This window comes from Mauremys reevesii, linkage group 8 (genome assembly GCF_016161935.1).
Source record: "Mauremys reevesii isolate NIE-2019 linkage group 8, ASM1616193v1, whole genome shotgun sequence".
Taxonomy (NCBI): domain Eukaryota; kingdom Metazoa; phylum Chordata; order Testudines; family Geoemydidae; genus Mauremys; species Mauremys reevesii.
The window spans coordinates 66,949,282-66,971,436 of record NC_052630.1 but is presented as its reverse complement, the minus strand read 5'-3'; the positions used below and the strand labels follow the sequence as shown (position 1 = coordinate 66,971,436).

At 42.6% G+C, this 22,155-nt stretch overlaps 1 protein-coding gene across 7 annotated transcripts in view; it reads left to right on the top strand.

Moving 5' to 3' along the window:
* Positions 1 to 22,155, top strand: part of DDX59 (DEAD-box helicase 59) — a 90,538-nt gene that overhangs the window by 52,208 nt on the left and 16,175 nt on the right. For 3 of the 7 annotated variants that reach the window (XM_039484344.1, XM_039484338.1, XM_039484342.1), the window contains exons 2-5: positions 8,264 to 9,047; positions 13,609 to 14,447; positions 18,970 to 19,137; positions 21,813 to 21,902. In XM_039484344.1, the coding sequence (XP_039340278.1) occupies positions 13,620 to 14,447; positions 18,970 to 19,137; positions 21,813 to 21,902 (1,086 nt within the window). In that variant the 5' untranslated portion in view covers positions 8,264 to 9,047; positions 13,609 to 13,619. Of the gene's footprint in view, positions 1 to 5,115; positions 5,254 to 8,263; positions 9,048 to 13,608; positions 14,448 to 18,969; positions 19,138 to 21,812; positions 21,903 to 22,155 lie in introns of those variants that run through there. The other 4 variants (XM_039484340.1, XM_039484343.1, XM_039484341.1 and 1 more) reach the window with 3 other exon arrangements.

Sequence of the window (22,155 nt, the reverse complement as noted above, 5' to 3'; positions counted from 1 at the left end):
GATGGAAAAGTATGAGCTTATCTACTAATTCATTAAACACTGAAGTAAAGAAAGCTGTTAGTGGATATATAATTGTAGGCAGGATTTCTGATGGGGGAATCTCAATGTGTGCTATTATGTTGCATTTATAACTAACAAATGATAATCAAAAATGTCAAATCTAATCAAAGGACACTCATATTACAAATGCATTAGTGTTCTCATGGAACAGTGTACAATACAGAGTCAAAAATTGAAAGGCATGCAACCAAAAATGAATCATTGCATAATATGAGAATAGAAATACCCACTGATTAAATTATTCTTTCCATAGAAAGACACATATTAGACTAAGAAACTTCCTATACTTTGCAGCTCAGAACAGCAAGATCATGTGTGACAACAAAAACATGTAATTTCTTTATCCTGTAGACCAGTGGTCACCAACCAGTCGATTGTGATTGACTGGTCAATCCTGGAGCCTCTGACAGTCGATTGCGATCTCCAGCTGCTAATCTGACGACGCAGCGGGGCCAAGCAGGCTCCCTGCCTGCCCTGGCAATGCGCCGCTCCCAGAAGCGGCCAGCATGCCTTGAGGCCCCTGAGGGTGGAGGGGAAGGGGTCTCCGTGCACTGCTCCTGCCTGCATGCACTGCCCCTGTAGCTCTCATTGACTGGGAACAGGAAACTGTGACCAATGGGAGCTGCAGGAGTGCTGCCTGCAGAGAGGGCAGCATGCGGAGCCACATTCCCCCCCACTCAGGGCCACAGGGCATGAGGCCGCTTCCAGGAGTGGCGTGGGGCCAGGACAGGCAGGGAGCCTCCGTTAGCCCTGCTGCGCTGCTAACCGGGAGCCACCTGACCTAAGTGCCACCTGGCAGGAGCCTGTACGCCAGCGCTGAGCTCCCTGTCATAGCCAGCACTCAGTACCCCCTCCTACACCCCAACCTCCCCACCCCAGCCCTGAGCTTCCTCCGAGAGATTGCACCCTGTACCCCCTCTCTCATCCCAACCCCCTGCCCCAGCCCAGAGCCCCCTTCTGCACCCAAACTCCCTCCCAGAGCTTGCACCCCCACCCCCTCCTGCAACCCCAGCCCAAGGCTCAGTCTGGAGCCCCCTTCCACACTCCGAACCTCTCGGCCCTAGCCCAGAGCCTGCACCCTCTCCCATACCCTAGCCCTCTGCCCCAGGCTGGTGAAAGTGAGGGAGGGAGAGCAAGCAACAGAGAGGTGGGGGATGATGTGAGTGGAGCAGGGCCTCAAGAGTGGGGCGGGGTAGATCCTAGGTTGCACTTAAATTCAAAAAGTGAATTTGTTCATAAAAAGGTTGGAGACCGCTGCTATAGATAGTATTATTCAAGTTTCGGAGTTTGAACCTAAAATGATCATTAACGTCCAAAGATTCAACAACACGTTAGAGAATGCTGCTGCTATTATATTGGATTTGTTCAAAGCTCAGTTTTCTGTAAAACAGAGTTATTAAACTCAGGCCTATGAGATTATGATATTTGGTGATTTTCATGTTAGGTGCAGTGGTACATATTTTACTCTAGACTAGGAGCCATTATAATTATCATGTCCTTCCTTTCCCTTCAGTGTTGATTACTGTTTTGACACAGATACAGTACTCAAAGATCCCCACTGTGTTTGTCTCCCATTAGGATCTACGAGCATGATTCTCAGTCCTAATGAATTTGACAACCTGTGTATTTCAGTGCCCTAAACTCTGTCTGTGTTCTGGAAATGTGCATTTCCTCTGCATTACAGGGCAACTGTAGAGATCCTAGAATTCTGAAAAGTGAAATATTTGAAAATCCTGTGAACTAGTAAACATTTTAAGTAAATCCTGTAAGAAACAAAAAACTTGAATTTTGTTCATGAAGCATAATTTTGGACTCTAAATAGTTTGAATAAAAAATATACTGAGCCCATTACATTTTCAAATCTGAAGTTCTGCCAAGGTATTCAATTACAGAATATTTTTGTGGTGTTCCATACCATCATATGCACAGTTTGAGTGGGTTGTCCTACTTCTACAGTCATAAGGTTCTTAGCTATGAACGTGATCTAATGTAGTACATATGATTTCTAGTCTACATTTAATTTTTTAGTCATTTTATTACATTCATTATTCAGTAGTATTTGGTATCTTTGAAAATACGTTTAAACAAAAAAACACAGGTATGTTGAGACCAAATATATGACATCTGAGCTAAGGGCTTGTGCATCAGTTAAAAAACATAACACATACACATCACTGTTATCCCATGTTGTTACATTTTCTATTCCAAGTCTTAATCATCTTAAAGGCACAGTTGTTATGGCTATATAACACACCAAATTCAACAATTCTTGTATTAATGAGTTCATCCTGGATATACTGTAGGCAGCATATTCCCCCATTCTTCCCTCCAGGTATAACAATCAACAGACTAGCCTTCTGAATATGCAGGTCACTGGTCATTTCAGCATGATCTCCTAGCTGACAAGAGTTGCTGGATCACCAGCATCTCCAATTCCTTTGGTGAATTTCTGAGGTCAGCAGCAATAGGTACCAGGAACTGCCGTCCAGTGAAACTGATTATAGACAGGGCCGGATTAACCTTTTGTGGGCCTGGCGCCAAACATATTTGTGGGCCCCCCTGGGGGCAATGGAGCATGGTGCAGGGTAGGGGGGTTCATCCCCAGAGTGAGGGGCCGGCCAGGGGCATGGCATGGCATGGATGACCCCGCTCTGCCCAGCCCAGTGCGAGGGCACTATTTACAAACCAGCACACTGTCCCTCCCGCACCCCCCCACCCAACTGGCCGAGACTGGCCAGGCTTCTGCATCAGTCCCAGGCGGTTCAGCTCCAGGGAGACAGGTGGGGCCCCACAGGTGGTGGGAAGCAGAGACTACCTGGAGCCGGAGGTGCACTGGAGTCCGGCCAGGAGGCAGAGAGAAACCGGCGGGCGGGGCTGGGGGGGAGAGGAACCCTTGGCCGGCCAGCAGACAGGCCAAGAGGAGCAAGTGGTGAGCATGGGGGAGCCAGCAGGTTGGCGTGGTCTCAGCGAACAGTACAAGTAGAGCAGGATGGAGTCTCTTCTGAGCATGGGCCTGGCTCCATTGTGCCATTGTAAACCTGGCACTGATTATAGAGCCACCAAATGATATGCAAATCACAGCTATAGCTTGTTAGATTCTGTAGTTTAGTTTTGGTGCAGAATGGGAACAACACAGAAAATAATTTTAACTGGAGGAAGTTTCAGCTAGCCTCTGACCAAACACAAAGCTTTTGCAATATATTGAATGCAGCAACAATGGTAGCACAGTAGCCTAGCCTGTTGCAATAAAGATATATAGCGGTATATGCACATTTCTGTAGAAAACAGGGATGCGGTTGTAGCAGATCTTAACCCGTTTTTTCTTAACTCATGTACGTTTCTGATTTATTTCTTCTAATACTATATCCTCTTGGATTAAAAAGAAACTCACAAATTTGAGGGAGAATTTTTATGAATGGATTCTAAGATAATTTATTAATCTCCAATTTTGCAGTGCTCTGTTGACATATAAAGCTGGAATACTGTATAATAGTCTTAGGCAGTTCCTGACCCCTTTGACAGAATGTCAATGCACCAGGCTGTTCCAGCACAGAATCAAAACTTGGCTACTGCATCTTCAAATGACGATACTGGCCTTGGGACCACAAGCCTCGGCTAGATCCACTTAATGAAAGAGGAAAAGCTCTTCCTGGGAGAATTTATATTCTGAAAGTGTAATATAATTAAACATGCATGGGTTGGACTACTGCATTCAGTGCACCGTAGAAAAGGGTGCAGAATTGCTGCAACTAGATTGCAAGAAATGGTACAGAGTTTTTTATATTAATTCATAAGAACAGCCTTACTGGGTCAGACCATCCAGCCCAGTATGCTGTCTTCTAATAGTGGCCAATGCCAGGTGCTTCAGAGGGAATGAACAGAACAGGCAATCATTTAGTGCTCCATCCCTTGACATCCACTCACAGCTTCTGGCAATCAGAGACTAGGGACTCCGTGTGGCAAATAGCCACTGATGGACCAATGCTCCATGAACTTATCTAATTGTTTTTTAACCCTGTTATAGTTTTGGCCTTCATAGGTTGACTGTGTTGTGTGAAGAAGTACTTCTGTTTGTTTTAAACCTGATGCATATTAATTTAATTGGTTGTTCCTGGTTCTTGTGTTATGTGAAGAGGTAAATAACACTTCCTTATTCACTTTTTCCACACCATTCACAGTTTTATAGACCCCTCTCATATCTCCTCTTAGTCATCTCTTTTCCAAGCTGAACATTGATAGAAAATACCATATTGTGTATATACTATGTGTCACTTAGGTAGATACCCATTATATTTATCCAGTGAGAAACTCACTTGGGAGCATACAGCTACCTGGTTATCCGGACACCCATTCTTTTCCCATTCCATTCTTTCCCCCTCTCCCAAGGCACGCGTTTCGTACTGAGGAGTGCATGCACCTGCCATGTGTGAAATCTTAGCCACATTTAAATTATTCCGCGCGGGGGGGAGCACCCACCCACCCTTCTTTGAAAGCCTGTGAAACAATAATTCAGCATCAGCAAAATGTTGAAGAAAAGATGGAGACCAAGGAGAAATTTCTGGCACAAGATGCTTTTCTTCAGAAAGTTAGAAGGGCTGAGACTGCAGGACCTGCCTCCTCTGTTTTAACTACAGCTCTGCTGCATAACCTCCACCTGCCCGTCCACTCTCTTTTCCTCTCCTGCCGCTGGCTGTTTAACCGCCCTTGCTATTTTTGGGGGGGAGTGGGAGTGACCTCGGCGTTGGGCGTGGCCGTGTCCCGTTCCCTAAGCGCTCTGCTTTTTGACATTTGATGCTCGCATTTCCCGTCAGGGGCAGAACCCCCCCCCGCGCATTGACCCCTCTTGGCTTTGCTGCCTGCTCCACCCAGACTCGCCCCGCTTCGCCGCCACCCTCTAGCCTCAGGCCCTGTCAGGGTCTCCCGCCTCTCCTCCCGTCCCATTCGATCTCGTCCCGCTCCATCCCCATGCTCTCCTTTCCCGCCCACGTCAGCCTGCTCCTGCCCTCTGTCATTCGCTGCTCCAGCGCGTGCACTCTGGTTCCCGTCGCCGCCCGCACCGCCGGCGTGGGGCTCCAGAGCCGGCCTAGCCTGGTTGCTCGCCGTCTCGGCACTCGATTTTCTTGCTGCTTGTGGTGTCGCCATTTTGTAAGGGAAGTTCGGGCCGGTTGCGAGGCGCATGGCGGGGAGGTACCGGTAAGTTACGTTACCCAGCAACTCCTCGCCCCGGGAGCGCGCTAGCTCCAAAGCAGCGGCGCCGGCGGGGCTGTGGGTCCCGTCTGCGGCGAGGCAGGCGGCGGGGAGCTGCGTAGCGCTCGGGGCTCTTTGTGGGGGGACGGGCGGGTGAGTGTCTGCACCGGGCAGCCCAAGCCCTGCAGTGCAGGGTCCCCTGGGCGAGGCCTGCATCCGCCTTGCCGTGGAGAGCGGTATGGACGAGACCCTGGGCCGGTTGGCCCCGGAGAGGCGGGATGGCTGAGCGCGATCAAACCGCTCCCGTGTCCCTGGGGAGAATGTAGGGCTGGGCTGAGGCCATGTCCACACTAGCAGGGGTTTGCCCCACAGCAAGCGAGCGCTTCTGTCAGACTGGTTCCGCTCCCTGGCCAGAGTAGCTTTTCGGCAGGGGGCTTCTTTGGCATTGTCACGGCACCTGCACTATGGCTTTTGTCGGTATAGAAATGTTGCAAAAAGAAAATCCCACCCCATAAGTGGTGTTATCTAGACTGGTGAGTTACTAGTGTAGATAAAGCCCGAGCTTCTAACTGCGCTGCCACACCATTTCTGTGCCCACAACCGTGTCTCCACGGCAAACTTCTCCTGTTTGCAGAGCTAGGCCAGGGGTGTGATCCCTGATAGTCATAGGTTTGCTGGTATAAGCTCCATGGTAGGTTTATTTTGGAATGTGTGGGGTCTGGGATGGTTGGCAAAAGCTCAGTTGTGCAATTTTAAGTTGTGTTAGTGATAGAAGCACTTTGTCATTATAGTTTAGGACCCTTCCAAATTCACTGTCCATTTTGGTCAATTTCACTGCCAGGGATTTTTTAAATTAGTCAATTTCATATTTTCAGATATTTACATCTGAAATTTCAGTGTTGTAACCATAAGGGTCCTGAGCTAAAAGGCTGGCAGGATGGGATGGTTGCAAGGCTATTGTGTGTGTGTGTGTGGGGGGGGTGTCATGGGATTTCTCCCCTTATTTCTGACCTGCTGCTGACAAGTGTGCTGCCTTCAGTGCTGGGCAGCCAGAGAGGAAGGCTGCTGGCCAGGTGCCCAGCCCTAAAGCTAGTGCCTCCACCAGCAGCAGTGCAGAAGTGAGGGTTGTAGGGTATAGGGTGTATGGGTTTTCCTGGAAGTCTGCTGCCTAAGAGGGGGGCTGACAGCTGGAGGTGTGGCTTCTGTGTGCTAGAAGGTATGTGTGACAGCTGGAGCTGCAGCCTCTCCACAGGGTGGTGTGTGTGTGAGAGACAGCTAGAGTGGCAGCTGGGAGATGCATTTTGAGTGGGGAGCCCAGCCCTTAGAGAAGAATGGAGTGATGAGGAAACTGAACTACAGCTCCACCAGAGCAGGAGATCCAAATCAAAATATTTGGATTTTTTTGTACGTATGGTTTTTTGACAAAAAAAGCAAAAGTTTCTACAGAAAGCAGACACTTCCTGAAAAATGTCGTTGGGTTGAAAATCCAACTTTTGACTGAAAAAAATTGTGACAGAAAAATGTTGACCAGTCCTATATGCCATTATTAACTACTGAAAATATCAATGCACTCCTTGGATAATATCATAGTGCTGTTCTAAAGGAATTTTATAGTGGAAAAGAAGGATTGTTTAAATGTGAGTAAATATCTAGTAGTCATGAGTTCTGATTCACTGAATGACATTTAAACTATCTGTGCATAAATTTCCCTATCTGTAAAATTGGGATAATAGTGTTTTGCTTTATGTGGGTATTGTAAGGTTTACTTAATGTTTCGAAAGTGCTTTGAAATATGTGGACAAAAGGGTCTACATATATGCAAAATATTTTTACAATAAGAAAATATTATGTTATAAAAGGGTTGTGGAGATAATATAATCATAGAATCGTAGAACTGGAAGGGTTGAGAGGTCGTCTAGTCCAGTCCCCTACACTCAAGGCATGACTAAGTATTATCTAGACCATCCCTGGCAGGTTTTTGTCTAACCTGCTCTTAGAAATTTCCAATGACAGAGATTCTACAACCTCCCTAGGCATTTTGTTCCAGTGCTTAACTCCCCAAACAGATGAAGTTTTTCCTAAAGTCCAACCAAAACCATCCTTGCTGCAGATTTATCCTCCAAAAGCACTTGCAACCCCTCCCAGCTTAGTATCGTCCGCAAACTTTATAAATGTTATCTGAATTAATCATAGGCTGTATATACATCAGTTTGCTTTGCATTTCATGTATACAAAGAGTCTGAATTTTAAAATAAAATTGCATACCAAAAATCTCCCCTAAAATAATGCTGAGGTTACAAAGTCAAACACTTAAGTTTGGAATGACAGAATGCCCATACAACCTTAATTCAGCTTCCTTGTGTGTATGCGTTTTAATGTAGTCTTTAACTTACAAGATCACATGCTTTTTTCCCCCACAGGACCATTAACAAGCCTCTACCAAGCAATACAAAATGATAATTTTCAGAGGCTTATAGTTTGGCCAAACTTGTGTAGATTTTCACAGGACAGCAAAAAGTTTCCTTGATGGCTGCAGGGGGACCTCCCTGCCAAATTTCAGGTCTCTGCTCTAAAGCATAGATGCTCTACAGCTTTTCAGTGAAATGGTTGAACAAATTTTTAGCAACTGATAATAAGACAACTTAAAAACCTTGATCTTAGAAACAATTGAACTGTTTTTGCTGAAACTTTCCAAAAAAATTCAATTTGAGATAGCAGCAAAGAGTCCTGTGGCACCTTATAGACTAACAGACGTATTGGAGCATGAGCTTTCGTGGGTGAATATCCACTTCATCGGATGCAATTTGAGATAGACACCTGGAGTAGAAGATTTCAGCATAAACATTTAAAGTTTGGCACAGTGATAAGCAAATGAAAATGATCTTGTATGGAAAGTGTTAAGTAATGTTAACTTTAGGGGGCACTGCCTATAATTCTATAACGTGATTCTTATTTTCAATTATATTTTTGCATGTTATCAATTTCAAAACCTGCACGTTTGTTCCTATTTTTGTAGCTGATCTTTTCCATAGACAAGCTTGATGTCATGATATCCTGACAGAGGCTACTGAAAGGCTCAAAACATTACAACTGCTGATATATAGACATCCACATCTTTTGAGCATCCTCCAGCACTGTCTCTAACACTGCCCACCACTTTTCTGTCCCATCCGGATATGTTAGTATTGAGCTGGAGACTGATGGTAACGGCCAGGAACTTAGTTTTATCTCTGCTTACAACCAGATCAGTGCATGCTGCTTCTTGCCTAACCAGATCAGTGGTCAGCTGCAGTGTGATTTGCCAAACTGAGCCAAGCCAGCAAGAAATGTAATTGGCATATTCAGGATCTTGAAGCAGAATGATGTTCAGCACAGTGCCACTGATAGTGGTCTCCTCAAGCTTATCCATCAACCAGTCAGTGACAATATTGAACAATAATGGTGACAGAACACAGCCTTAACGAACTCCTATAGCTTGGAGATGGGACCCATCTCTTGCTGCAAAGTTGCAGCTCTGTGGAACCAAGGAAGATTGAAGAACACCAGATTGATGTTTTTGATTCTCATCTTCTCAGTCAGCTGCTCTGTATCGAGGAGCAGGACAAGATCTGAGAGGAAGACCAACAAATTCTGAAGTTTGTGTACCAAGGAATGTCGCTGCATGGGCGGCGAGCACATGGGCACCAAAAACTTTGGTGGTGTGACAAGATTGCCAGTGATGGGCTTGTGACCCAGGAGCCTCTTAATGCCACCTGGCAATGGGCACAACTGTATTGGGTTGCAGGAATCTCCTGAGTCAGGTATTTACATTCTAGCTCACCAGAAGAGTGTCATGTTGTGTGTCTAATAAAATCCTGTATCACTCTGGTCATCAATATTATTGTGAAATGTATGGTGCAGAAACTATGTAAGGAGTTTGTGTGTGTGTGTGTGTGTGTATATATATATATATACACATATATACTGAAGTTCTTAATGTCTCTATCTATGAACTGATCACCAGCAAAGGTGAAAAACGGGTTTTCTGTCAGATAAACATTTCTTGTCTATCTGGCTGCTTAAATGTACATTAAGTATTGTACAGTTCACAAGGAGTTGCCACTTACCAGTCAGAACCAAATACAAATGAAATATTATGGGAACTTCAAAGAAAGAAACCAACAGGATGGGAAAAAAAGTGAGGGTGGGAGGAGGACGGAGATCCCTATCTTGAGGTGCACATCAAGGTATGCTCTATTTGGGGGACAAAGAAGACTGCGTATCACCCTTCATTGAGGAAGAAAATGGACAGTGAGTTTGCTTCATGACAACACATTGTCAACTAATCTTGATTGAAAATGCTGGATGAGTGAGAAACTTTCAGAGAGAGAAACTTCTTTAGACGGGAGGTTACACTTTCTAGAAACCAAACTTAACCAACAGGTTATGATGATTTTGTTTTATATTTAACCATTTGTTTCTAATATTTTTATTCACTATCAGTTGAATCTCTATTCTTTGATAAGAAACGTATCCTTGTTTTCACTATAAATATACCTAAGTGCTGTGGTGGCAAGCAAAGTGGTGGTTGTGACGGGTTGGATCACAGAAACCCCCTGTGAGCTGCCAACTGATGTGCCAAGACTACCTTTGCTCCTGTTTTCCCTGCCAGCTTAGGACTCCAGCACCCTGTCTTGCTGAGCTAGACACTCCCGTCTGTTCCTACACATTCCCAGGGTGTGACTTACTTGCCCCAAAGCTGCAGGTTTACCTGAAAACAGCTCACAGAAGTGTGCTTGTCTTTAACACCCAGATGCCCAACTCCCAGTGGGGTCTAAACCCAAATAAATCCGTTTTACCCTGTATAAAGCTTATGCAGGGTAAACTCATAAATTATTCACCCTCTATAACACTAATAGAGATATGCACAGTTGTTTGCTCCCCTAGGTATTAACACATACTCTAAGTTAAATAATAAGTAAAAAGTGATTTTATTAAATACAGAAAGTAGGATTTAAGTGGTTCCAAGTAGTAACAGGGAGAACAAAGTAAGTCATCAACCAAAATAAAATAAAGCATGCAAATCTATGTCTAATCAAACTGAATACAGATAATCTCAGAGATGTTTCAGTAAGTTTTTTCTCAGACTGGACACTTTCCAGGTCTTGGTACAATTCTTCCCCTGGTACAGCTCTTGTCCCAGCTTAGGTGGTAGCTAGGGGATTCTTCATGATGGCTCCTCCCTTGTTCTCTTCCACCCCTTTATATATTCTTTGCATAAGGCGGGAATCCTTTTGTCCCTCTCTGAGTTCCCACCCCCTCCTTCTCAATGGAAAGACACCAGGTTAAAGATGGATTCCAGTTCAGGTGACGTGATCACATGTCACTGCAAGACTTCATTACCTACTTCCAGCACACAGGTATACAGGAAGACTTGCAGGTAAAATGCAGCCATTAGCAGACAGTGGTCCTAGTTAACGGGAGTCATCAAGATTCCAAACCACCATTAATGGCCCACACTTTACATAATTACAATAGGCCCTGAGAGTTATATTTCATATTTTTAGTTTCAGATACAAGAGTGGTACATTTATACAAATAGGATGATCACACTCAGATTATAAGCTTTGTAATACCTTACAAGAGACCTTTTGCATGAAGCATATCTCAATTACATTATATTTACTTATTATTAATTTTTTATAAAACCATATAGACTGTACAACGTCACAGTGGTCCTGAGCTGAATCTTACAAGCTATTGTATACTGTTCCTTTTGGAACAACAGGTCTGGTATTTCTGAGAGTGTTCAGTGAATAAGGAACTGGATGCTACAGGGAATGCTTGTAGGACTCGGATTGGTTTGTATTTATCACTAACCTGTACGGTGTGGAGTGGGGCCTAGAAAGTAGTGCTTGTGTTGTTAGAGGCTAGTGGCTTCATGGAGCTGATCCACAGTAGGCACAGACAAGACTGCTGTACGCAGGTTGTGGTGTGATGTCTCACAACCCTTGGTGCCCCTCAGGAGGATCACAAAGATAAACTGAATATGTAATCAGACTACCTTAAGCACCTTGCCAGAGATCAGTCTGGGTGGCGCTTGATTTCCATGGAGTCTATGTTCCTTTTGGAATTTGCCATCCTGATAATGATTATTTTCCATAGACACTGGACTGGACAACTGTGTTAATTAAGTTATTTTTTTTTAGTTATATAATATTCACAAAGTCGTCTCAATTTGACCAACAGTGTATCTGTGCTACTATACAACAAACTATTTTGCAGCCCTGAGCCCCGTGTCCTGCAAAGGAATCTAGTTGAAATCACTGGGACTTCAGGGCAGTGAGGTGGTGGGTAAGGGCCTGGTCAGTCAGCTGTATATGCAGGATTGGAGCTAAGCACAGCACAAGTTGGAAGGCAAGAAATAGCAGGGTGGGGAAGGTCAGGGAAGGTGGAAGAGATTAACCACAATTTACTGTATTATTTTGCTGATCTCTATGCGAATCTCAGAGATTGTAGGATACTTTTTATTTATGTTTTTTACACACATTAAGAGCTAAAATTAGTAAATAATTTCAAAGGATTATGTGGGCTATCTAGGAAGGCTGAAGGGGGCTGGTCAGAGAGTATAAAGAGGTGATGGGAAGAAAATGAGATAAAAGAAGGTGGAAACATGAGATAGAGATGGAAGGGGAGAATATTAGAATGAAGGTGACAAATGAGATGAAAAGTGAGAGATTCATGGTGGGCACCTTGACCAACGTTCCCTCTAATTTTTTTATATCCATATGTGGAATGATTTTTGTTATGTGCACCAATATGGAGGTGGGGTGTCACGGGGGTGGGGCCGTGTGTGTAGGGGGCTAGGGTAGAGGGTTGGGGTATGTGGAGGGGTGAGGGCTCCGTCTCGGGGTGCAGGCTCTGGGGTGGGGCTGGGGATGAGTGGTTTGGGGTGCGAGACGGGGCTCAGGTTGGGGCAGAGGGTTGGAGTGAAGGGGATGAGGGCTTTGGGTGGGGCCAAGGATGAGGGGTTCAGGGTGCGGGATGGGGCTCAGGCTGGGGAAGAGGGTTGGGGTGCAGGGGGATGAGGGCTCCAGCTGGGGGTGCAGGCTCTGGGGTGGGGCCAGGGATGAGAGGGTTGGGGTGCAGGCTTTCCCTTCTGGGGTGCAGAAAGGACTCCCCCCAGTCCTCTCTTGCCGCAGCACCCCGGGGCTGGGGCGCCTCTCCCTGTCTTTGTGGCCCTTGATAGCCTGCTGCATGGCTGCACAGCTTAGAGGGAACTTAGACCTCAACATGTGTGGGGTCAGGCTTTGGAAAGGATAAGTAAGAAGATGGTAGGATGGCTGAAACAAGAAGTGATACTACACTCAAGGTGAAAAGTTTCTACAGCGAAAGTCTAGATGATGTCATGAGGCCGATGGGTATAAACGGTTTCAGTATTGTTTAGAGAAAGGGAAGATACTGTCATTGTGTGAGGGTCTCAAAGGCCTTGAGCTGTGCTGTATGAGCCAAAACAACTGTTAATTAACTATTAGGTACTTATGAATGTTGATTCAGTCTCTTGCCTTGAAAATACATTTCACTGATTGTAATGTTTCATGGTAAAAATAAACCATGACAATTATTAACCATGTTTATTATAGTGGAGCCTAACGGCCAACCAAGAGTGGGGCACCATTGTACTATACAAAGTCTCCACTCTGAAGAGCATACAATCTAAATAGACAAGACAAACCCCTAAATAGACAAAGATGGGGAAAGAGGTATAATAAACAAACAGCATGAACAGTGTGAATGTATATACAAACATATATGCGCGCACACACACACCTCTCCTTTGAGTGGATTTACTTAGGAGGGGATAAGCTAAATGGAAAGAAAAGGGAAATAGGAGACAGGACAGGGGTCAAGAGGGTCAGAAGCCCAGGTGTTGAGTGAAACTGAGGTGAAGAGACTAGAAAGGACGGTGACAGAGAGGGTTGGAGCAAACAGCCAATCAGCACAGGGCAGAGAAGGTCCAGTCAAAACTGCAGAAAATTCTCTGAATGTCTAAAAGTCCATGCTTTGGCTCTGCTTCTCCTACTAGCTAGAATCGTGGGCTGGCTGCTCTCTCTACTTTTTCTCCAAGGCCACATGGTTTGGGAAGGCACGTGTGGGACCTAACACCCCTGGAGTTGGGGTCAGGGGTCTCCCCATCACATTTCTGTGTGCTCAGGGTTGGGTGACCCTGGCTGGACCTTATTTTACCCCTTGCTTCCCTGCTGCAGTGCAGCAGTCCCTGCTTTGGCTACCAGCTGGAGTCTCTGACTAGCTCCACTCTGCAGCTTTTCCCCAAGGCCACATTAAAATACCTTTTAATAATTGTAATTATTTTCTTCACAGAATATTGAAGCATGTTTGTTCCAAGGTCTCTTAAAGTCAAGAGGAATGCTGATGATGACCTAAGCTGTACAGCAAAAATAAAAAAGTTGTCTTCTGGAGAACCCTCATTAGTGGAGGCCACAGACTTAAGAGATGTTAAGCCAACTATAAAAGATGCTTCTGCTTCAGGATGTAATTTATATAAAGCAGTACAAGAATGCACAGAGCTACAAATTTTTCCAGATTCAGACTTCCCCTTTGCTGATGAATCTTTGGGAAGGGACAACCAAAATGCTGATGAAGACAGTTCCTCTGTAGATGAACCCATTAAATCTTTCAGCAAATCCCAGCGCTCGGCAGAACCTGGAGAACCTATATGTGTTGTTTGTGGTCGTTATGGTGAATATATTTGTGATAAAACAGATGAAGATGTTTGTAGTTTGGAATGTAAAGCCAAACATCTTTTACAAGCCCAAGAAAAAGAAGGGTTAAACTCTGACAGTCTTGTGAAAGTAGAATCAAAACCAGAAACTCTTTTGCCTGTCATGCTTTATACCTATAAAGAACATTCCTTTATTTTAAGCCTGCAAGATGACCAGATCAAGAACCTTAAATTGCAGTTAGGTATTGTTGTCCAGGGCGAAGGAGTTACAAGACCTATTATAGAGTTTGAACACTGTGGTTTTCCTGAAACTTTAAACTATAATTTAAAGAATTCAGGCTATGAAGTTCCAACCCCTATCCAGATGCAGATGATTCCTGTTGGACTTTTGGGAAGGGATATCGTGGCCAGTGCAGACACAGGCTCAGGAAAAACTGCAGCCTTCCTGCTTCCAGTTATTATTAAAGCCTTGGAAGAGGTAATTAAAGTTTATGTATATATTCAGAAAGAGGTGAGACGCTTAATGAGTCCAGAGTTCTCAATGTAATTAAAAATGGCAGTGATTGTATTGAAGCGCAGTAGTTTTTTTTTTTTTTTTTTTTTTTTAAAGAGTTCCCCCCCTAATATTGTGAATATTTTCTAGTTGGGTGGGCAGGAAATATAGTCTGTTCATTGACATTAATGTACTTGCAGTATCATTTTGTTCACAAAAAGTAACCTATTGACCCTTTTTTGGTGTGTTTTCTCCCAATAATTATGTAGTATTCCCAGTAACTTAGAAGTTAGTTGCTAATATTCCAGCATGCATCATTCTGTGACATCACAAATACTATGAGGGCTTTAAAGACATTCCTGGTATTCATGTGATTTCACAGATGAATTTCAGGCTGTGATGTCTTCAGTCAACCAGCAAATATCCAGAGGAATTCAGAGGGTAAAATAATTTTTAAAGGTGAGGTAAAACTTATTTCTGTGCTGACTGCTCCCCACAACCTCATCAAAAGGGGCCCATCAGTGCATACTTGAATACTTAACTCAGTTTTCATTTTTGCTTTGTAGTTTATCTTAATCTTTGGCAATACCATTTGAAGTAAGGGAAAAGAGACTAACGTGAATGCTTACATTTCATATGGCAAGTTTTCAAGCAATGGGTGATCTGGCATACTATTCTGTGCTTCAGTTTCAGGATACACTGTGGTGACTTTTCAGTCCAGATTCTCATTTGAACGTTGAATTTTGATTATTTTTTTTTTGGTGGGTTTAAATGAAAGTGTCTCTATAACTTAGATTTTCTTTTTTTCCCCCTTTTAATACACTATGGCTTATTTATTTATGGTGATTTTGCTTGTGACATCTGAAAAACTTTAATTTGTCTCTCTAGCTTCTTAATTTTTAGGATAATAATTATTGTCTATTATGGGTGGGAGGGAAATGGCTTTACTTTTTCAAGTAATTGGTGGCAGTTTAGGGTTGGATGATCCAAAGTGCAGCAGAATCACTATAGTTCTTCAAGTAGTATCCCTATGGGTGCTCCATTCAACAGTGCATGTGCCTCTCAAGCAGAGATTTTCAGTTAGTAATGTACTTTCAGCCTGCACATGTGCCTTATGCCTCCTTGTGCTGGACACCAAGTCCATATAGGTGAGTACGAGCAAATTGCCTTCAGTTCCTTCTCAACCGCCTTGGCCTGAGAGGGAGCCTTAGTGTGTCTGCCTCAAGCATGCTTCGTCTTTTCTCTTTTTCTATAGTTGATTGATTAATTAGTATAGTTATAGTTAGCTAGATAAGAAGTGAGAGGATTGTTTTTCTCCTCTCCCCCCTCTGACAGTCACAGGGAAGATTCTTCTCATTATTGAGGGTGATGGAACCAACCCTGCATGCCACTCCAACTTCCATTTGGGCCCCCCTAGTGGCCACACTGGGACCTCTGGGATGCTTATTGGCAGCAATTTGTCGGACCACCTATACTGTCGCATAGGGAGGCTAGAGTAGCACAGCTCTCCTCCCCAACGAGGCGTCTTCTTCCCCCCCCCCCCCCACACACACAAAGAGACATTTGAAGACCAGGAATCCAGGGCAGATAAAGAGGCCACCCCTCAAACACTTATTTCATCCTCTTCTCTGTATGAGATGGTTATACCTCTACCATCATCTATTGCCAGAGATTTTCAGCAATTTCAAGAAGTCATAAATTTCTAGCTAGCAAATTTCTTTTGAAGTCAAGGATTCACAGCACAAATTGTTGGATATACTGTCGTCCACACAACCTCCAGGGTGGTGTTACCCATTAATGAGATACTCCTAGATCCATCTAAGACTGCATGGCAGACACCTGCCACTGTTCTGACCACATGTAAACAGGCAGATAAGGATTCTGACCTTTTGTTCTCCGATGCTCCACCTAACTGAGCATGATAGACAGGACTTCTCTAAGTCTACCTCGTAAGACAAAGACCAGAAGACACTGGATCTCTTTGGACAAAAGAGCAGTGGCAACAATGGTGAATCACCCCTGACAAGAAGCGATTATAGTTTTCCCATACCTTGATGACTGATTACTCAAGGGCAGCTCCAATGAAGCAGTGATGTCTTCCACTCAGACAGCCTTGCTCTGTCCCATGTTAACCCCTGCAGTTTATCCTGAAACGGAATGTAAAAAAATCCACTTTAACCCCTATACAGAAGATACAGTTTATAGGGGTGTATTTGGACTTGTTGGCAGCCAGGGACTACCTTCCCTTAGACAGATTCGTAACTTTGGCAGTTCTGGTACGGGCAATTCAGTGCAGCCCTCAGACTACAATAAGGAACTGTCTTCAGCTCCTGGGGCACATGACAACTTGTACCTTTGACCAGTCATGCAGGTCCACTGCTTCCAGGGTTGGCTCAGAATGATCCATTTTCCTGTCAGACATGTTGGACAGACAGGAGGAACTCCCTACACTGGTGGAAGGATCAACTCAGTGCCTTTTCAGGGATTCCTTTCTGTTGCTCAGCTCCATTGTGACCTTAATAACAGATGGATCACTGTTGAGATGGGGAGCCCGCCTCAATATCCTCACAACTCAGGGAAGATGAGCAACTCAAGAAACCAGTCTCACATCTTGAAGAACTGCAGTTACTGCACAAAGTGAGTAACCTTTTCTGCTGCTGCTCAGAAGGGACAAGATGCTGAGAATCTGCACAGTAGGTTTGCACAGCTATGGAAATTCTTTTTATGGCTGCCAAGGGGCAGAATTGAGCCTGATAATTCAGTGGCTGTGCCAGTTAAGTAGTTTTTTCCCAGTTACTCCACAGAGAGGGGTAGCCCAGCACACGTAATAACTACTGTAGCCCGGAGACTAGTCGAGGCCATGGAATGACTCCACTTCTGACCTGTCTGTCTTGCGGGGCAGGCAGGGAAGGGATGGATGATCCCTGTACCCTATGTATAGATAAAATCAGAAATGTTAACTAATTACATCTGAGCCCTGCTTGTCACTTGTAATTCTGGGCTTTAGGGCTTGTCTACACGGCGCATTAGTCCACACCAATGAGGGTGTAAATTTAGTATTGTGCACTGACTGCCCTGCGTGGACCCTGCTGGTGTTACAAGTTCCCTCGTACACGTTAATGTAAAAACGGGCGGTTTTTTTGAAATGGGACTACATTAGTACACACTAGGGAACTTTTAGTGCATGCCAACATGGTCCACATGGGCCCGTTAGTGCACTCTTCATTAGTGGGGACTTATGCACCATGTAGACAAAGCCCTATGATTGTAGTAGTGTTAACAGAGTATTTTTTTAACTTATTTATTGAATGTGTCGCTATATACAGGCTTTTGGATTCTAGAATTAAGTAGGGCAATATAGTCTTCCATGGATTTGTAAATCGACTCTTCTTCCTCTTCCTCTTCACAGTTTGAATAAACAATAGTCTACAAAAAGAGAAATCTATTTTCTTGGTAAACAAGCCCTTGTTATTGTAATGTTGGGGAAAACAACCTAGATAAATATTATTTTCAGGCCTAGACAGTTGTGATCTTTCTAGTTTCACAGCTGTATAGATGTATTATTTATACAGTAGACTAAATTAAATTACAGTTTCAGCATATTATAATGCATATACAAATTATGATCAAGTTAATTCTACTTCTTGGTTAATTCTCGGTCTAGTTATCTCTCAATGTTGGCAGGGGAATAATGACACATCTAAGATAATTTTTCTATTTTCCTGTTTTAAGGCTTAGCCTGCATCCTGTCTTTAGTATCCAGTACAGTATTGAGAAGAACAGTTAAAGGATGCTTTGATTTAGAAAGCAGCTAGAAGTGATGCATTTGTTACCTGACAAAAATACATAAAAGGCATTATAAATCACATAGGTGTCTGTCTGTTATAAAAAGAAAATGCACTGAATTGCTTTGAAAATTCTGGGCCTGACACTAAAGGTCTACTCAGCAAAGAAAAACCCATGGTTGGCCCAGGCCAGCCGACTCAGGCTTGTGGGGCTGTTTCATTGCTGTGTAGACTTCCAGGGCCAGGCTGGAGCCCGAGCTCTAGCCGCCCCCACCCCCACACACTTCGCTGGGTCCTAGAGATTGGGCTCCAGCCCAAACCCAGAAGAATACACAGCCATGAATCAACCCTGCAGCCTGAACCCCTCAAGCCTGACTTGGCTGGCACAGGCTAGCTGGAGGTGGTTATTTGCTGAGTAGACATACCCTAAAGGGCCTTTACACTGCTCTGGCGCATAAAGGGGCTTTGAAGTTGGTATACATTACATTGCACTCACTGCCAGAGCAGTGTAAAGGGACCTAAATGTCAATTAGAATAATTTATCTTTCAGTTGAATATTAGAATTGGCTTCATGAATGATTTTAGTAGGCTGTTTACTAGCTAATTAGATCAAAATGACTGCACTACATAACTATGTCACTATAGAAAGATTTATGTTAGGTTTTCACCTAAGAATGAAAATTCTATGGTGGATAGAAGTATTTTTTTTCTTCCCTTTTTAGACTAAAACTCCATCTGCACTTATTCTGACACCAACAAGAGAGTTAGCAATTCAGATAGAGAGACAAGCTAAAGAGCTGATGATTGGTCTGCCTAACATGAGAACAGTTCTTCTTGTAGGAGGTTTACCACTGCCACCCCAACTTCATCGTCTGAAACAAACTGTTAAGGTAAGAACTATTGTGTGAAAGAGTCCCTTGAAGAAAGATGTTTTTATGGCATGTGTAGAAAAGTCAAAGGTTTTTACATCATTACATAGGAGGGCCATATAAATCTAAACCACAACCTTGTGGGGGCCAAACAGATTCTACATATTTTAATCAGATTTATAGTCACCTGTATTGATTTATATTTTAAGTTCAGCTGGTTTTGTATGTTTTTAAATAGACAATACTGTACATAGAAACAACCCATCTAAATACATTTTTATACACTGATTTCTTTGTATCAGAATTACAGAAAGTGTTTTTTAAAAAAAAAAAAAAGGTAAAGAACACAAAATACTAATGAATCTGCTGTTAGTATATTGTGTTGAAGCAGGCTGTGGGCCTTATGAAATGCTCTGATGGGCTGTAGGTTGGGCACCCTATCTCTACACAGTGAATCTAGACCCTTAGCAGTAAAGAGTAGCTCCTGAATTTTTATAGTAATTAGGGCTGTCAATTAATCACAGTTAATTCATGCTATTAACTCAAAAAATTAACTGCAATTTTAAAAATTGTGATTAATCACACTGTTAAACAATAGAATACCAATTGAAATGTATTAAATATTTTTGAATGTTTTTCTACATTTTAAAATATATTGATTTCTATTACAACACAGAATACAAATCGTACAATGTTCACTTTATATTATTTTGATTACAAATATTTGCACTGTGAAAATGATAAAATCAATAGTATTTTTCAATTCACCTCAGACAAGTACTATAGTGCAATTTTTATTGTGAAAATGTAATTTGCAAATCTAGATTTTTCTTGGTTACATAACTGCACTCAAAAACAAAACAATGTAAAACTTTAGAGCCTACAAATCCACTCAGTCCTACTTCTTGTTCAGCCAATTGCTAAGACAAACAAGTTTGTTTAAATTTACAGGAGATACTGCTGACTGCTTCTTATTTACAATGTCACCTGAAAGTGAGAGCAGGCGTTAACATGGCACTTTTGTAGCCGGCATTGCAAGGTATTTATGTGCCAGATATGCTAAACAGTCATATGTCCCTTCATGCTTCAGCCACAATTCCAGAGGACATGCTTCCATGCTGATGATGCTCATTAAAAAAATAATGCGTTAATTAAATTTGTGACTGAACTCCTTGGGAGAGAACAGTATATCTCCTTTTCTGTTTTACCCACTTTCTGCCATATATTTCATGTCATAGCAGTCTCGGATGATGACCCAGCACGTTCGTTTTAAGAACACACTCACAGCAGAGTTGACAAAACACAAAGAAGGTACCGATGTGAGATTTATAAGGATAGATATAGCACTCGATACAAAGTTTAAGAATCTGAAGTGCATTCCAAAATCTGAGAGGGATGAGATGTGGAGAATGCTTTCAGATGTCTTAAAAGAGCAACACTCAGATGCAGAAACTACAGAACCCAAACTACCAAAAAAAGAAAAGCAACCTTCTGTTGGCGGCATCTGACTCAGATGATGAAAACGAACATGCGTTGGTCTGTTCTGCTTTGGATCGTTATCAAACAGACCCTGTGATCAGCATGCATGCATGTCTTCTGGAATGGTGGTTGAAGCATGAAGGGACATATGAATCTTTAGCACATCTGGCACATAAATATCTTGCGATACCAGCTACAACAGTGCCATGCGAACGCCTGTTCTCACTTTCAGGTGACGTAAACAAGATGTGGGCAGCATTATCTCCTGAAAATTGTAACCAAACTTGTTTGAGCGTTTGGCTGAAGTAGGACTGAGTGGACTTGTAGGTTCTAAAGTTTTACATTGTGTTATTTTTTAATGCAATTATTTTTTGTACATAATTCTACATTTGTAAGTTCAACTTTCATTATAAAGAGATTGTGCTACAGTACTTGTATTAGGTGAATTGAAATACACTATTTATTTTGTTTTTTACAGTGCAAATATTTGTAATAAGAATAAATATAAAGTGAGCACTGTACAGCTTGTATTTTGTGTTGTAATTGAAATTGTAGGAAACATCCAAAATATTTAAATAAATGGTATTCTGTTATTGTAACAGTGTGAGTAATTACGATTAATTTTTTAATCGCTTGACAGCCCTAATAGTAATATAAATTTCTTTACAGATATGAAACATTTATATGTATCTTTCTGAATTTTACATATAAAGAATAAGATTTCAAAATGATTTCTCGTCTTTATATTTTTGCTGCTTTCAAAGGGTTCAATTTGCCACTTACTTAGGTGAGGAATTATCATTTACAACAGGAAACACATTAGTTCCTTGACTTTAGGATTTAGATTTTTCTGGCACGGAACACACTGCAGACATTCATAAATTCCAGGTATCTTCAGAGGGCTAATTTGTTCCATTTGTTTTCAGATACACACAACTTTGGAGAATCATGTACAGGAATTTCAAGTCTCTGTGCATCTGAGCTTGAATAATTACACAAAGATAGATAATTAGTACAAATGTGCTATAATTGTAACTTACCCGTGATAGTCACTCACTGTTTTCTGTCTCTACTAAAAACAAAAAATGAAAGCTTGTCCTCCAATGCTTGCAAGTGCTAATGTCAAACATATTATTTTTCAAGGACTGAATACAGTTCTCATATAGCTTTAACTCATATTAGCTTGCTTTTCTAATGTTTTGATTTTTTTCTGATAGGTTATAATAGCAACACCCGGAAGACTCTTAGATATTTTAAAACAAAGCTCTGTTCAGCTCCATGGTATTAAAATTGTAGTCGTGGATGAAGTAAGTTCATATAAAGTTAAATACTTCAATTAGAAATTAGTGTTATCTAAATATAATGATAATGGCCACTGTTAGAGCGCTCGTATTTCTGACTGTTAAATGGTTGCCTAATATAGGTCCTGATCTAGCAAAGCACTTATGCAAGTGCTTAACTTTAAGTTTGTGTGTAGTCCCCCTGACTTCCTCAGAATTTTGCATATGCTTTAAAGTTAAGCATGTGAGTGAGTGATTTACTGGATTAGGGCCATAGTGT